Genomic DNA, 18,673 nt, shown 5'->3' on the forward strand with positions numbered 1-18,673 from the left:
AAACTGATGTATACATCTGGACATATATTTGCGTAGTATTACAACGTTAATTCATCAGTATATATGTATTTTGCGCAAAAGGATATTGTAGGATCGACGCTGACATGAGCATTTAACCTATTCACCAGTGCTGTAATATTTAATTCATTTCTCTTTTGATACATATCGATAGGAACATGGAAAAATATAGACATGCATGGGATCTGTTGGATAGTTGTACTTCACGGTTAGACTAACGCTTTAGTCACGCTTATTATTTTGGTTAAAACGAGAAACTATATGTAAATTTGAAAGGAGCCCAAGTGAGATGGAAATTTCAGCCTGAACCTGTTGAACATCTGGGGTTGTTTCATTTGGGGCTATAGCATTGCAGTACGGCCTGGGCGGAAGGGAAAATAATATGGTTCAGGGAATGTGAGACAAACTACTTTACGGTCTGTATCGCTGTCGTGATCTTTAGAGCTACGAAATTAGAGCCATCTGAGACAGCGACTCGACACCTGTTTGCACCCATCAGATACCAGTCTATACTGTCACTACTTCTCTCTCCAAACGAAAAAAATACTAAAAGTATCGGGTGTATATTTTTAATTCCTCATTTACAATTTAGATACATGATTTAACTTTAAAGAAATTATATGTATCTCATGTTTAAAAATGTATTGTAGGTATCTGTGAGAGCGGAAGGTCCGGGGTTTGATCCCCGGCCGCGTCATACCAAAAGACGTTAAAAGATGATACTTGTTGTTACCCTGTCTGGCGCTCGACATTAAGGGGCTGAAACTGGGACTGGTCGGCTCAGTATACTGTGTCTGAGCGGGGTATTCATGTAAAACTGCGGCATGGTATCTCAGTGTGCTAGCACTATAAATTGGCATCAGTCCGGACTAGTACAAGAAGCCACACACACACACACACACATGCACGTCGCTATATAAGTGCAATAATCTTGGACGTGACGTTAAACCTAATTTCTCCTCACCTCAATATAATCACGCCATGCACCTGAGACAAAAAAGGAAAGAGGAAGAGCCACACGCATTCACATTTCAAACTATACATTCATAAAAACAGGCCGCGACGTATCTGAGCTATGCTCTTGTTTTGATCAGAACGTGTCTCTATCTGTGTGACCCACTGTCATGGTGTGGACTCCTGAATAGCCGGGTCACTGTGACACGGCATGCCGCACACCTACACGCCGTGCAGATCCATAGGCAATCGACTTACTATGACACTGCCGCTTATCAATGCATTCTGGGATGAGCTGGACTGCGGAGTAGTAGTTGTTTTGTTGTGGGTAAGTAACACGTTCTTTTACACTGCACAGAAGCGCAGAGAATAGTAGTGGTACTGTAATTGTATGAGGTAAGTATGATAGTTTAATATATATCGCTTTACCGTTATCCTGGTAAGGTGAGCTAAGGTCAAATTAGGTTTAACGTCGCGTCCAAGATATATATATATAGCGACGTGCATGCACGTGTGTATAGTTCGGACTGATGCCGATATATAGTGCTAGCCCACTTAGATACCTGCCGCAGTTTAACATGAATACCCCACTCAGACACAGTATACTGACTCCGAGCTGACCGTCCTTGTTTAGCCCCTTACTGCCGAGCGCTAGACAGGGTAACAAGAAGTACCATCTTTTAACGTCTTTTGGTATGACGCGGCCGGGGATCGAACCCCGGACCTTCCGCTCTCCGAGCGGATGCTATACCACTAGACCACGGAAGCTGCATATCCTGGTAAGATTAGCGTGAAAGTGATCATCTGTACATCTATCTGTCACCATTCCCTGTGGGGATCCAAGAGCAGTAAAGTCCAAGTATACAGTAAACTACTGTTATAACGAACTCAAGGGACCACAAATCTTAGTTTGTTATAACCGTAGTTCGTTATAAGCATATCTACAGCATAATACAGCAGATAGTCGGGACAAAAAAGTAAGTTCGTTATATCCGTCAGTTCGTTATAAGCGTGTTCGTTATAAACGTAGTTTACTGTCCAATATTTACTGACCAGCTGAGGGGAAGCGAGTGAATAGGCTTGTAAGTTCGCTGGCTGCGTGTTATCACAACCTGATGGCGTGGCTCTTCGCTCATGCGATCAGCCAATGATTTCGCTGGTCCAAACTCAGTTATGTAGAGACCGATGTGAAATAGCTGAAATATTGCAGCTTGAGGCGTTAAATAAAATTCTCTCGCTCAACCCAACTGTATCAATATTCCATTGGACTATGTCATTTCCAATATGATACATCGTTTTATTTTGACCTGACTATATTACCAGGCTATGTCATAATTATTGATTGTAAACCATTTTAGTCGATGTACAGTTACATGTTATCTGTGAAAGTCAGTTTGTTTGCTGCTATTTGACTGAATCTATTTACGACTTCCTCATACAGGCAAACACGTCCCGTGAGAGTAATACACTCCATACAACTGAGGTCACTCTGCTGCGCACAATCAACATGAATTATGCATGCTATAGTGAAAAGAGGTGTGCCTGTGTCGGTGCAACAACACGTCTCATTGAGTATTTTGAGAAGCGACGCTTTGTCCATGTTGAAGTGAAGAGGTCTCAGCTCATCATCAACCGCAACGTGTCAGTGAAGAGACTACGGCAGTTTTTTGAAGGACTATCCCGCAGCTACATGCGCTGAATTGTTTCCATGATGGGACAGAGACCAACTGTGTTGATGACATAGCCAGCAACCTACATGTACATATATCACCGACATGTTCCCTCGTGTTCAAAATACTGCTACTGATTGTTGAATGATTTGTTTATGACGCTCTACAATCTATTACATAGCCCACAATCATACAGCGGCGTTAGATAACAAACACACATCATATCATGTTACAACAGTTTGCCATTGACTAACACCTGTCGTGTTGGCTGGCTGCACAATGAGCCGTATTGAAGCCATTGGGAGGTGTAGTCCTGCCCTTTCTTCTTTCGACTTTTATGAAAGGGTCAGCGCGAATGACGTTCAATACTATCAGCTACACCCAATGAACTGATTTTAATCTCTATTCATTTGTGCTTGCAACCCAACGCATGGCCAACACAAGGATTGAGATCCGCCAGGATAGTGGCAACGTGCCTTAAAGCACTTTTCATAATCATGGACCACACAGATTTGGGATCCGCCAGGATAGTGGCAACGTGACTTAAAACTCTTTTCATAATCATGGACCACACAAGGATCGGGATCCGCCGGGATAGTGGCAACGTGACTTAAAACTCTTTTTTATAATCATGGACCACACAAGGATCGAGATCCGCCAGGATAGTGGCAACGTGACTTAAAACTCTTTTTTATAATCATGGACCACACAAGGATCGAGATCCGCCAGTATAGTGGCAACGTGACTTAAAACTCTTTTTTTATAATCATGGACCACACAAGGATCGAGATCCGCCAGGATAGTGGTAACGTGACTTAAAACTCTTTTTATAATCATGGACCAAACAAGGATCGAGATCCGCCAGGATAGTGGCAACGTGACTTAAAACTCTTTTTTATAATCATGGACCACACAAGGATCGAGATCCGCCAGGATAGCGGCAACGTGACTTAAAACTCTTTTTTATAATCATGGACCACACAAGGATCGAGATCCGCCAGGATAGTGGCAACGTGACTTAAAACTCTCTTTTTATAATCATGGACCACACAAGGATCGAGATCCGCCAGGATAGTGGCAACGTGACTTAAAACTCTTTTTTATAATCATGGACCACACAAGGATCGAGATCCGCCACGATAGTGGCAACGTATCACTGAAATCTCATTAAGTTAAATATATCATGACCATATAAAATATGTGACGCCATCCCAAGTTCGAGACATCACTTGTCATTACATCAATCATTAGACTTTTTACATGCCGTCGTTGTATTATCAATATGTATTGTAATCAATCCACGATTTCTAAACTCATGTTTACATAGTCCTCCAGTGTGGACCACCGTTCGTTTGTCTGTGGGGATATTCAGTCTGTATAACTAATACTTTACCAATATATGTCCAATCAATAGTGTTTCTGCGGCGCATCATAAACCTGCATGATGTTTAACGTAGAGTGAGTGAGTGAGTATGGTTTTACGCCGCTTTTAGCAATATTCCAGCAATATCACGGCGGGGGACACCAGAAATGGGCTTCACACATTGTACCAATGTCGGGAATCGAACCCGTGTCTTCGGCGTGACGAGCGAACGCTTTAACCACTAGGCTAGCCGACCGCCCCTGTTTAACGTAGAAAAGAACGACAACTTGTTGTTCAACATAATGACTGCAGTACTGTTTCAGCGGCTAGGACCAGACACCACATTTGCAACCCTTGACAGGGGACAGTGGGAATCATGAAGACATATCTTCTTAACTATATTGTGTTGGTACATGTAAATGGTATGACGATATCTGCTGGGGAGAAGGCGGGCACATCTATAGGGATCTAATGGTTGGTGTGATGAAATGGTGGTGCACTAGTTCGTGAAGACATTATTTTACAGCATTCACCAATATCTGATAAAACCACCTCTATTGGCCAGACATGCACGAATGCGTCGAGGCAAGCTGCTGATAAGCCGACCAATGTCAGCTTGACTCATGTTGTTCCACTCATCAGTGAGAGCACCACCGAGTTCATTGTGTGGTGTTTAGAATTTGACGCTGCCGTACACGTCTGCCAATGACGTCCGTGGCGTGTTCAATGTGGTAGAGGTCAGGACTGAATGCTGGCATTGAATGACATGAATACTTTGCTGTTGGAAGAGTCGGGTCACAACCATGGTGAGGTCAGTTGACATGGGGTTTAACGTCGCGTCCAAAATTATTGCACTTATATAGCGACGTGCATGCACGTGTGTGGCTGCTTGTACAAGTCCGGACTGATGCCGATTAATAGTGCTAGCACACTGAAATACCTGCCGCAGTTTAACATGAATCCCAACTCAGACACAGTATACTGACTCCGAGCCGACCAGTCCTTGTCAAGCCCCTTAATGCCGAGCGTCAGACAGAGTAACAACAAGTACCATCTTTTAACGTCTTTTTGTATGACGCGATCGGGGATCGAATCCCGGACCTTCCGCTCTCCGGGCGGACGCTCTACCACTAGACCACGGAGGCGGTCGACACAACCATGAGGACGTGCATTATCATCACGTTGTGCAAATGGAACCATGCAATAGCCCGATAGCATTGACCTGTGACTCTACCACGGACAATTTGGCCAGTCATTGTGATACCACCCCATACCACTATGAGCCAACCGCCTCCTCGGTCTAATGGTAGAGCGTCCGCGCGGAGAGCGGAAGGTCTGGGGGTTCGATCCTCGACCGCGTCATGCCAAAAGACGTTAAAAGATGGTACTTAATGTGACCCTGTCTGGCGCTCGGTATTAAGCTGCTAAAACAAGGACCGGTCGGCTCGGAGTCAGTATACTGTGTCTGAGTGACCAGTCCTTGTTTTAGCCCCTTAATGCCGAGCGCCAGACAGGGTAACAACAAGTACCACATTTAAGGTCTTTTGGTATGACGCGGCCAGGGATGGAACCCGGACCTTCCGCTCTCCGGGCGGACGCTTTACCACAAGACCACGGCCGTGTTTTTTTATATTATAAAAAGCAACATAAAACACAACAGCAAATTCAGTTTGCAGTGGACATGTATTTCGTCGTCAGATATAATTCATTATTTTCCTCGAGCTTTACATCCCCAGCAGAACACGCACCACGAGCCCCATCTCTTTGACAGCCTCTTGACAGCTGGAGAAATGAGACAGAATACATTTTATGTGTTAGTATAAATAATATCCACAACTTTAAACACGTTCATGAGTGCCTATTGACAGTATACCTCACAGAGAACGAAAATTCGATGAGCACAATGCATTCCACGGTCAGTCCTATGAGATCAAATTTTATATTGTATATTGTCTTCTATATAACTTCCGGTTGAATGCATGTCACCGTATCACAATTGCGTGGGTCGATGCTCACGATGTCAATCATTGGATTGTCTGGTCCAGACAAGATTATTTACAGACCGTGGTCACAAAGCTGGAATATTGCCGAGTGCGGCGTTAAACAACAAACAAACAAACAAAACATACTTCTGGGTGAAACTATGTACCTACCTTTTCCCTGCCTAGTTAATCTGGGCACATCTGAAATGATAGCTGGTGTTTATTTGTGTTCAACATTTGCACACTGTACAAACAAACAAATACAGCAATGACTGAGTGAGTGAGTTGGGTTTAATGCCCCTTTTAACAGTATTCCAGTTATATCACGGCATGTCAGCTTAATGTGGGAGGAAAGCCCGAAGTGATGAAGGGCTCAGACGTTTACCACTTCGGCGAAACCCACGAGCACGGGTATGGTGCTGACAAACGTAGAAACATAATTGGGGCGAACCGGGATTCGAACCCACAATCATAGGATTCTGGCGCACCCACGGGACGCAACTCTGCACAGCGATTCGCGGCGCCTTTGACGACTGGGCCCCCCTACTCCCCACAGTGCAATGAACCAGGGATTATCAGAGTTAGTCTACTGAAAATAATGAAACGTCTTCTTAAAGAGATACAGTAAACTACGCTTATAACGAACATAAAGGGACTGCTAATTTCAGTTCGTTATAACCGTAGTTCGGTTTAACCGTAGTTCGTTATAACCGTAGTTAGTTATAACCGTAGTTCGTTATAAGCATATATACAGCATAAGTACAGCAAATAATCGGGACAAAAAAATTAAGTTTGTTATATCCGTCAGTTCGTTATAAGCGTGTTCGTTATAACCGTAGTTTACTGTATGTAAATATTCTTTGACGATATAGGATGCATGATGCACAATGGTACATGGATATCAACATCTACGGTAAACCGTCTCAGCCAAATAAACGTGTGCCCCACCTGCTAGATCAGAATAGTCCATGAATATGTGTTAGAAACAAACCGTTTTCATTTGAACATTGACCGCCTCCGTGGTCTTGTGGTAGAGCGTCCGCCCGGAGAGCGGAAGGTCCAGGGTTCGATCCCGGGCCGCGTCATACAAGAAGACGTTAAAAGATTGTACTTGTTGTTACCCTGTTACCCTGTCTGGCGCTCGGCATTAAGGGGCTAAAACAAGGACTGGTCGGCTCGGAGTCAGTATACTGTGTCTGAGTGGGGTATTCATGTTAAACTGCGGCATGGTATCTCAGTGAGCTAGCACTATAAATCGGCATCAGTCCGGACTAGTACAAGCAGCCACACACACAAATACACGTGCACGCACGTCGCTTTATAAGTGCAATAATCTTGGACGCGACGTTAAACCCAATTTCACCTCACCTCATTTGAACATTGATCTGAAAACTGGCTACCTGCAGCAGTCCGAACGACTTTGCCATCCCTGAGGACATGCACTTTGCAACCGTTACAGAAGTTAGCGATCCTTTTTCCCACTTTCTCCTCAACTTCGCCAGAAGGTAACGGTGTATCGGGGACGATCCATTCCTCCGTAGCTTGAGCCTTTGGTGCTGTTTCTCCCTGCAGGAGTATATAGGAGAGGATAAATATTGGATAAACAAAATGATATCAGTCACTATGCAATTTAAGCCCAAACATCATATACTACTCAAGAATGGTGAAGGATCATCAGTAAATTAACACAGCTATGTCATGAATTCGCATCATCACAACCTGTTCAATGTATCGTTGACATTTTGAACAGATCAATATGTGGATCAGTTCAATATCAGGTTTTATTTAAGCGTACATGTACGAGAATGTTTTTGTTGATACGGAGAGGAGTTCACGACCATACCCTCAGCAACTGCCGGGGTCATTCAGTGCATCGTAACTTGATAGAATGTTGGAAATGCCGCGGTATTGACTCTCGGTGATTTGCGAGTGTGCGTTTTTTGAATTGATGTAATTCTGACCAGTAACTTGCATTATTTGATTAGCCCAGATGCCCTTACTAGAAAGTGACTCGTGTTTTCGTGCACTATTGTTACTGATGCGTTTGTCAGAGAACAAATTGGCTTTTGAAACCATGGTTTATATCGACAAAGCTTCTCCAGATTTTGGACACCTTTTGGACAGATAAATCGGATTGTCATGTAAGACAAATTGCTTACTCACAAGTCTCGGCACAGCATGCACACAGTGCCCGGGCAACTTACGAGGGACCCGTGAAGATCCGGGATAGAATAGGTCTTCAGCAACCCATGCTTGCCGCAAAAGGCGACAATGGTTGTCGTAAGAGGCGACTTACGGGATCGGGTGATCAGGCTCGCTGACTTGGTTGATGCATGTCATCGATCCCAATTGCGTGGATCGATGCTCATGATATTAATCACTGGATTGTCTGGTCCAGACTCACTCACTCACTACAAACCGCCGTCATATAGCTGGAATATTGCTGAGTATGGCGTTAAACAACAAACCAACTAACCAACATTCGAGATCACCTGGTTGGGCCTGGGCTCTAGGCGTGACAGCACCAACAACCGAGGGTCGACACCGGTTCAAGTTTTTTTGTTTGCCATCCCACATACTCAAGATAATCCTGATTCTCCGAATCGCGTTTCACTATGCCTTCCCCCGAAGTCATCATTCCTTGTGTAGTATTTGACCTCAAACCGGAAATTGTGGTGTTGTTTACCATAACGTATCAATAGGGGTTCCGAGTTAGCCTTCATATTTTAAGTAAGGATAAGAAAATTATGGATGAACAACTTCTTTATTACAATTAAGAGCCATTTAGAAGTTGTAGTACTAAGTAAGGATAAGAAATTTATGGATGAACAACTTCTTTATTACAATTAATTTCTTATCCTTACTTAGTACTCCAACTTCTAAATGCCTATCAAAGAAGTTACTTCATATTTTAGTTGTTGTATTTCATCGTCAGTGATAGTAATCCATGAGGTTCCCCTGTTTCTTTAAGGATTTAGTTTTAGACTTAATGACCGTCTCCGTGGTCTAGTGGAAGAGCGTCCGCCCGGAGAGCGGAAGATCCGGCGTTCGATTCCCAGCCGCGTCATACCAAAAGACGTTAAAAGATGGCACTGGCGCTCGGCATTAAGGGGCTAAAACAAGGACTGGTCGGCTCGGAGTCAGTATACTGTGTCTGAGTAGGGTATTCATGTTAAACTGCGGCATGGTATCTCAGTGTGCTAGCACTATAAATCGGCATCAGTCCGGACTAGTACAAGCAGCCACACACACACACACGCTATATAAGTGCAATTATCTTGGACGCGACGTTAAAGCAAATTTCACCTCACCCACCTGTACTCTGTAGATACAAGTTGATAGTGTGCCACAGATTTTTGCCACAGATTTTACAAAAACAGTTTCAAATGTTGCAACGGTAACAACAATCCTCATCTCACAATATTCTGCTGCAATCACTACGGTCCTCACGAATACGGCTGTCCATATAGGGTCATGTGACTTTCATGCAAAGTGCGACAATGTACTATATCAATTAAAATTAAAACCATACTTGAGATAAAGGGAGATTTGAAACATACTGATTTTGGTTATTACGCAAACACAGTCAATTCCTTAGCCCTTACTATGCACAGCTATTATTGGTTGCCGGTGATTTGTTTTTGTTTCATGGTTTAATAGTCTGATATATTCAATGTTGTGAAGCTAGTTTTTAAGTATACTGTCCATATGTAAATGCAAAAGAAATTTCAAGTGACAATATGGCTGAAATATATCTGACGTGGTATATTATTCACTTAATAGTCTCCGTGTTTTTTTCTTTCAGCTGACCTAAGACTTCAGATGTTTCACACTTAATACGATGTTGACTGTAAAGAACAACTCTTTAAAAATACGAATAACTTTGACAGGGTAGCAGTGTGATATTAAAGTGTAATTCATATTCCCTGATTTACTAACAGTAAGGATGCTTTATTTGTCACATATTGTTACAGCAAAACAAATATTATGAGAACACACACGGGATTGTTTTACAGGCGCATTGATACTTTGCAATGTTTAAAATTTCTTGTCTCATTTGGAGGCGTCTGGCACCATGTCTACAGGAACACCACGTGTTTTGGGTAATCATATAAAACCCAGTCGATAGTCAGAATAAAATATTATATAAACTTCGTGAAACACTGTGATGCGTAACCCAGCCTCTAATTCAGGTGAAATTGATGCCAGGTCAGTTGTTTTATATGTCACATCTTGAAATGAGGCGCGGTCGGGTAGCCTAGTGGTAAAAGCGTTCGCACGTCACGTCGAAGCCCTTGGTTCGATTCCCGACATGGGTACAATGTGTGAAGCCCATTTCTAGTGTCCCCCGTCATGATATTACTAGGATATTGCTAAAAGCGGCGTAAAACCAAACTCATTCACTCACTTGAAATGACAGCAAACAGATGCTACAAAATACCGACCTCAATTATATAATTTTCTAAATTTTATGGCAATGGGTTACTCCTGTTTAAAAAAAACTGGCATTATATGTATGTGTTATGTCATTTTACTCACATTTACATTGGTGTTGATTTCAGAGGATTTAGGGAACCCACGCCACTCATCACCGTGGAAGACAAATGATGAGGACCTCTCGTCTTCTTGCTTCCAGTGCATTGAACGAAGAAAGTACACCGCAACATGTATCACAGACTCTGTGTCTTCAAACTGATGTTTCTCGGAGTTCGCATACCGGCGAAAGATACATTCTCTTACAACCCCCTGGGTGGATTTACTGAAGATAAGTATCTAGGTATATAAATACAGACGCATTTCGTTGCCCGTAAGAAGAACTAACCTCAAACGTAAGAACCTTACTTTACAACGACCTCAGGAACTCCAGACGCTCTTTGGAAATTTCCGAATATCAATTGATGCTACTTTGGAAGGTTCCATCTGTTGCTTCAACGAACATCTTCAACAACCCTATTGTCAAAGGCAACCATACAATCATTCATGACTGTGGACTCACATATAATTTAAACCACTATGTTTGAAAATAGTAATTAAATGTCCGTTTGATACTGGCTTTAAGTTTTATTGCAAAAGAAATATTTGTCAAAAACAATAATATGTGATAAGCGTATTAGGTGTTTTGTCGAATAGGTACTGAAGTTAAGTCAAAGACTGCTGTAGAATGTTGTTGCAAATCTCAGTGAAGGCATGGGTCGAGTCAATAGATCTTCGTTCTGTTCACTGGCATTTGCTGTTATGCGGTTATTCGATCCCATGTATTTAAAAACCTTGAGTTCAGGATTAAAGTGTCTGGAAGATCAGAAGTACATGCATTCATTCGTGCCAGCTAATTCCAAAGGGTTTTCCCAGGAATGAGGAAGTATTCGTCAGAGAAAACGTCTGTGAAAAACGTGGGCCCGTCGATATGTGTCGTTAAGAAGCGGACACTAAAGAAAGTCAGTTTCTTGGTCATTTCCAGTGGATAAGATGTATATCATGTTCACTACACAAGTGAGGTGAGGGGAAATTGGGTTTAACGTCGCGTCCAGGATTATTGCACTTATATAGCTCCGATCGATGTACATACATGTATGATGTACATTTTATCTCATATACATTTGTCTATGCTCAGATTCACGCAGGTATTCGCTCTATGTAATTTAATCTTGTTGATACTCAGATTTATGTAGTTATTATTTTATGTTACTTTACTCTTGTTTATGCTCAGACTGATGTGCCATATATGACAAACACTTGTCTATATTGACTCCCATTGATATAGATATGATGCTATACCTGCTATCTTCTTGTCTAACAGCTATGTCGGACATGTTTGCACACCATGTTCACAAAGATGCCTCATTCAGAAACAATAGACTTGACATTCGTAAACGTAGATGACCATGCCTCAGTATCACGACGGACCAGCGCCAGACATATCAGGTGTTACCAATAATACCAATATCTTAGACCAGTGTAAGGGATTCACAGCGATATATGACTCCACAAACAGAATCCATTATGCTACACAATTCACCAGATGAGCATCATAGTTTCAAGCAGTTTGGCCAAATTATGATGAACGTTAAATCAAACTGTTCCCTCGGTGCACAAGGATGTACGACTTACATATATTCTTGTAAACAGTTTCGCTTATCAGTTTCTCAAATGATCGCTGACTTACCATGATTTATTGTCATTGACACATATATCAATGACGCAGTATTAATATATACACTACTGTATTGTATTTTGAATGAGCCCAATTGTCACCCAAAGAAATATAATCCTGCATATATTATAGACTAAGGACATATATATCATCGGCCCACCTGGCTCAAAGGGAGATTGATGTGAAGCAAATGGCCATCCTAGCTTTTTTTCCTTTACACTGTTACTGAAGCTCAACATGGAACTGTGGCATTGAAACATGTTTGTTGTATTTGATGGACAGGACGTTTGCTTTATGTGTAAACTGACAGGCAATTTAGAGTTCATGTTTGATCAATACAATAAGGACAAGACTTTCCACGAAACAGTTATTGCGACATTGTTCACAGTAACAATGACTAGTCTTACCAACGGTTCAAATGGTCTTATTCATGGATAGATACTTTCGTAGATATTTTCGTATATATACCTATATATATGCTCAGCTTAATGACCATCTAAAGACGATAACAAGCATGTGCAATGTCATATACGGAGAACGTTTTTAATTTTTGTAACACAAAATGCAATGTTTCAGATTCAGATGACAATTTGCGCAAATGTCTTTAATCATTTGAACTTTCTACCTCAAATGAATTAAATCTTAACCCGCGTTCTATATGTAAAAGTAGGGTTGATAGCAACAGAAACAAACACGTCTTATTGCGTGTAACTTAATTGTATTTGTAAAATTCAATGGGATGCATTTATTAAAGGCTAGAACGTAAGCATCCATGATAAGATAATAATAATTATAACAGCTTTTATAAGGCGCTATGTTTCATACACTACTTCATAAATCATCTATTCTCTACCCCCAAGAGAATACATGAGATGTGTTTGTTCGAAACATGAATATGATAAATTCAAGAGTGGTATCTGTAAAGAGTTGAGTTTTATGTTTAGACTTGAACACGGGAAGGAATGGAGACTTCTTGCGTTCACTTTGAAGGGCTTTCACGGTGAAGGATCACGGTATTAGAAATAATTGATAATAAAGCGATAAAACAATTTTCATAAACAATAGAAATCTCTACGCAAAGCAGAGTCGAATGTACTGTTCCAACTATATCATGAGCATGTGTTTATGAATCACTATCAAATAGTGATGATACCATGTGATCGCGAAAAGGTGAGTGTATCTTGCTCCCTTGGTGGCACCCGTCACAAACACATGCAAAGGCAAGTCAATTGCTCAGCTGAAAAAAAACACGGGAACATATAGTAAAGTCAAAATAGAGAATTGCATCGGACATCATTTGTGTCACTGATGCTTCAAATTTGGTAATGTCCTCCTCATATCTACCATAAAACTTTTTGAAAGCATATACACGACCCTACGTTGTCACTTGCATCAACCATAACTAGGGTTAAAACAAGTGTGTTAACAATATAACAAATTACAGGAATATGGGAATTTGTTTGAAATTTTACTCATTTACACACACAAACAAGTGCAAAAAAACCCATAAAAACATAACACATACGCAGAGACAAGATGACAAGAAACATAATGGCAAAACACATAATATTCTTTCGCAGATAATAAAACATTACCTGCAAACATCGGTCGAGTCATAACTTATTCATCTGTACAGAACAGACTGTTGCAATAGAGGTATAATACACGAGACAGAACACTTTAGTTCATGTCGGAGTTTGAAAAATAATGTTATGTGTCTCTGCAAAAGTTTATTTATTAATGGTCCCTTATCTGATAATATTTCACAGTTGGTATGATATATCAATACACTGCTAAACAACCACAATGCACGCATAATATTATTTTCCGTTCACCTAATTTTGTATAAAATACACAGGCAACATAGAAAACAGCACATTTCGGAGACTAGTATTCAGCCTTGCGTGCACCATTGGAAAATTGAAGCCAGTCGTCAGTTCTTACATGCAGCCGTTAAAATATGCACTAGTGAATCGCGTCAAAAACTTTGATCTTTGTGACAAACATAATATCAAACACTGTGAATACTAACTGGTACAGCAAACAACAAAGAGTTGTCAGGTAATTGTTTCCGAGGAATAAGAAAAAGAAGGACCAAGCGTAACAGGACGATTTCTAATCGGTGGTTAGGAGCTTGAATTCCGATGATTCCGCGATGCTGACCATTCGGTAGGCAGTTTGCACTCGATTTCTTAAAGCCTGAATCAATTAAAGCTTAAAATAATTAATCACTCCTGGACTTGTGTTGTTGACCTAGTGCACACGGTGGACGATCATTGATATATTTGTGTCTGCAGAAACCCTTTCTAAGTCTGTAAATCACAGAATGAGACGCATTTTTCATATTTTCAACGTCGCAAGTTCTACTAGTTGAAGCATGCCCTTAGGCGTTCATCGAACGACGCATTCCCAATCTGATCACAGATACTGCATAAAAGCATCTCTCGCGTGTCACTTATGTGTTATTGTGCATATTGATTGGTTTGTTTGTTTGTTGTTTACGCCGCACTCAGCAAAATTCCAGCTATATGACGGCGGTCTGTAAATAATCCAGTCTGGATCAGACAATCAAGTGATTGATATCACGAGCATCGATCCATGCATTTGGGATACGATGACATGCATCAACCAAGTCAGCGAGCCTGACCACCCGATCCCGTTAGTCACCTTTTACGACAAGCATGGTCGCCTTTTAAGACAAGCATGGGCTGCTGAAGACCTATTCTAACCCGGATCTTCACGGTCCTTTTCATCTGAAGACCTTTCATGACATTTATATTTAATGACCCCCTACTTATTTTGGTGAGAGTATGTATCCAAAGCTGCACCACTCATAAGTAAGTGGAAGACAAGGCTACATTTCTTAATGTCTGTTATACATCTACTTCTTTATTTATAAATTTGAGAGAGTTGAATGTCATTTAGGATATTTCTGTTCACGGCTGTAAGACGAGTGACTACCTCTAACATCAACATACAAATGTCAATACATCCCGATCCCGACCAGGAGAGTGTTCTGAATCTGAGGAGTTAATTACAATAATATCAGAAGCCTTTGCATGGACAGTCATTCATGAAATAAGACAGAACACCACATCATAACATGACGCTCTGCCACTGTTGAAGTTTACATACCTGCTCCTGTTCTGATTCAAATGAACGATTTCCATCGTATTACCACGTTGTGGGCTTGTATAAATGTTGTTATCAACGTAAGCTATGTTATATATGAGATAAGACAACGACCAGATTGTAGTTGTTGTATTATGCAACATAGATCTCTTATAAAGCACTTTCCCTCTGTTGTAGTAAAGGAATTGTAACTCTGCATCCAAGGCAAGGACTGTTGCCTGTGTGGAAGGCATTATAACCTGAATATTCTCTCCATTGTAAGTGGAAGAAAAAACGTGAGGGTGAGCATTTCCATAAATCAGGTTTTGCATTGTGTCTAAGGACAAACTAGTAATTTGAACAGAATCTAATTTCAAAATTTCTGTGCACTTTGTGCCATTTGCAAACATTCGATGTATTGTACCCTTTCCCACAGATGACACGAATATTATTTGTTTGGCATCATCAACGGTCATATAGAGGACAAATTTACCCTTATCGATAATTGATCTGTTTCTGCCATCTAAGGTAATTGACACAATGCGATTTGGACATTTCGAAGCAATAAGGACTCGCTGTAATGACGCCATGAAGGCCAGTGCCTTATAGTTCCGTTGATCCAGGTGTGGATGTTTCTGTACCGAAGAGTTCTGCAAGAAGACCTGGTATAGACGAGCCTCAGCAGGAGCTATCAACAACATACGTGCTTGCATTTTAGGCATCCTTGTTTTCTTGCTGGTACCGCCTTGAAATAGAAAAGGAAATTAGAAATATGGAATCATAAAGTGAAAATTGTGATTACTGTTTCGGGTATTTTAGATTAATTGATTATTAATTAAGAATTGGTGACTTTTGGTTCGCAATACATATCAGATAGATTATGTTAATGCCATTGTTTCGGTTGGAAATATATGTTTCAAGACGCTACCTTAAGTTTATATAGATATCAACATGATCACGCTTTAGACGTGCGATAAATAAGCGATAAAAATATCCGAGTCGTAATAAAAGCTGAAGGAGAAAATAACTGACATAAAGTGAGCGTTAAGTGTGAGAAAAAAGTTTCAAAACATTTAACATTGGATTTTGCCATGGTCAAGGGAAATAACACTGGACAGGGAGATCTTGTGCATTGTATCTCATGGCCGTTCCTTCTCACAATGTAAATTTAAAAAACGGTCCTCTGCTTGACAAACAAACTAGTCAGTTAACCCACCTCCCTTTGATAGTGAGTTTGAAAACAAGAAACGTCGCATGGGCAAAAACTCTGTTGAATAGCGACGGAAATTGAAAGTTCTATGATTTTACTAATTCATTGGGATAATTATAATGCCTAAGGCCAACCTCTTACACTACGTGTAAATACCAGCCACCAACACCATTGAAGGTCCAGTCATACTCGGTATCATAGATACATCCAATGTGTACATAATGAACAATGTTTTACCTTTGAAATAATACTGAAGATTCTTCTTCCCAGTTTGTGACCTGCTTCTTCCAGTGTTATACAGGTGGCACATCCTAGCTGTCTCCTTGAAGAGGAAGGATTTGCAGTCCGGAATGTTTGCACAGTTTATCCCACATTCGACTTTACTGTAAAAGTGTAAAGACCCGATAATGGCAGAGGCGGATATCCTTGGGTAGAATCTACGATGGAAGGAGACGGCAGGAAGATGATCCCTGGTGGACTCGGGGTCGTTTTGAGACATATCGACCATCATTACCCAAATACTGCAAAGACATATCAGCTGGGTGACAAACCTACATGAAACCATGGCTGTTTCTCTGAAAGACTCCTGAGCGTAACTTGTCGCATTTGAGAGCTCGGACGATGGGACGTATGTCTTATAGCATAACGTGAAACCTCCAACGAATCGTCCTCTTTTGCCTAACAAAAATCAATTTTGAATTGACATTCATGGTATGATTGTCTCAATAACTTGTCGCATTTGAGGGCATGGACGATAGGACGTGTGTCTTATAGTATAACATGAAGTCTCCAACGAATCGTCCGCCCACCAAAAATCAATTTTGAATTGACACTCATCGTATTATTGTCTCAATAACAAGTAACGATCTTGTATCAAGATGGCTTGTCCTTTGTTTTAGCATCCTACACGCCGTATCATGTACTATTTCTGTACTTAACATTGTCCCTTTTATGTGGTGCTCTGTTATTTGAATGTAACATTATCATAATATTTCCGATAACGTATGGTTTTGAATAGGGTTGGAAGGAATCCATGCAAGGCAAATGTCGTCTTAGTGGATATGCTTGAAACTTTATGTTTTCATTCATTTCCCACAAGCTAATAAGCGTATAAGGATCACGTTATCTGTATAGAATACACTTTACTGGCAGTAGCTGAGGAAAGCCCGGTGAGTATATGTTGAGGTGGGTTACCATCCACGTATCGTTGTTCATTTAATGACTTTCAGATCTGTTCTCAAAATATTACTATCAGGGGAGGTCATGATACTCCCAAATCATGTTCGTGCATGGTAACATCTATCTTATCTTGTCTATCTTCTTGTTGATAATCATTTGGGAGACATAAATGCGAAGTTTTGTTAATGCGAGCAACGATCATTCGCATTTTTCGCATTTAATTCACGCTCGCGTAAATTTCAAGATTTATTGTATATGGCAGTTTATACTAAACTGACGTCCAAAAGAAACGTTAGCAACTGAAAATAAAAATTTCAGACAAAGTATAATTTTTTTTCGATGAAGTCTATCTAAAACACATTACCTAAATACAACAATAGTGTATGCAGAAAATGTTAATCGTCTGTTACATGTGTGCGAGATAACACGCGAAAATGTGAAAAACACGTGCACCACGGACAACTGCAAATGCACGTGCGGGTAAAGGTATAAAACGATTGCAACGGCAAGTCAGACATCCACAGTGATAAAAAAACACAAAAGAAATGCCACGACTCACAGTCGAACAACGTGAACGAGCCTTGGATATGGTACAGATGTGAGCCACCCACGCCCATATTGCACGAACCTTCGGTTGCTCCCGTGTTGCCGTTACCAACTTGATGCAACGTTACAGACAGACAGGGCGGAACGCTGACAGGCCAAGAACAGGCAGACCCAGGATGACCACGCCCCATGATGACTGGTACTTGCGTACCTTGCACCTCCGAAATCGCTTCCTGACAGTGACGTCATTGGCGACAAATGCCTTAGGTCACAGGGTTAGTCCACCGACAGTGGCCAGGAGACTCAGGGCTCATGGAATCAGGGCCTTAGACCATACAGAGGACAGCTTTTGACAGCGCAACATCGTCATCTGCGATTGAGATTGGCCCAGACTGTACGACGTTGGCAACGACGTGACTAGCAGAGGGTTTTCTTCACTGACGCAAGTCGATTCTGTATGTTTAGGGCTGATGGAAGACAACGTGTTTA

At 41.2% G+C, this 18,673-nt stretch overlaps 1 protein-coding gene and 1 long non-coding RNA gene across 2 annotated transcripts; one reads left to right on the top strand and one right to left on the bottom strand.

The window, feature by feature from the left end:
• Positions 1–1,158: 1,158 nt before the first annotated feature.
• Positions 1,159–3,618, top strand: LOC125379350. The gene is made up of 2 exons (XM_048395749.1): positions 1,159–1,300; positions 2,414–3,618. The coding sequence occupies exons 1-2, from the start codon at positions 1,184–1,186 to the stop codon at positions 2,669–2,671; spliced, it is 375 nt and encodes a 124-aa protein (XP_048251706.1). The 5' UTR covers positions 1,159–1,183; the 3' UTR covers positions 2,672–3,618.
• Positions 3,619–5,669: 2,051 nt separating this feature from the next.
• Positions 5,670–7,575, bottom strand: LOC125379256. The gene is made up of 3 exons (XR_007220644.1): positions 7,388–7,575; positions 6,159–6,188; positions 5,670–5,787 (listed from the first exon to the last, which is right to left on the bottom strand). It is a non-coding gene; the product is annotated as an uncharacterized LOC125379256 (long non-coding RNA).
• Between the last annotated feature and the right edge of the window lie 11,098 nt (positions 7,576–18,673).

The sequence above is a fragment of the Haliotis rufescens genome, unplaced genomic scaffold (assembly GCF_023055435.1).
Source record: "Haliotis rufescens isolate VD_foot unplaced genomic scaffold, xgHalRufe1.0.p SCAF_14, whole genome shotgun sequence".
NCBI lineage: Eukaryota > Metazoa > Mollusca > Gastropoda > Lepetellida > Haliotidae > Haliotis > Haliotis rufescens.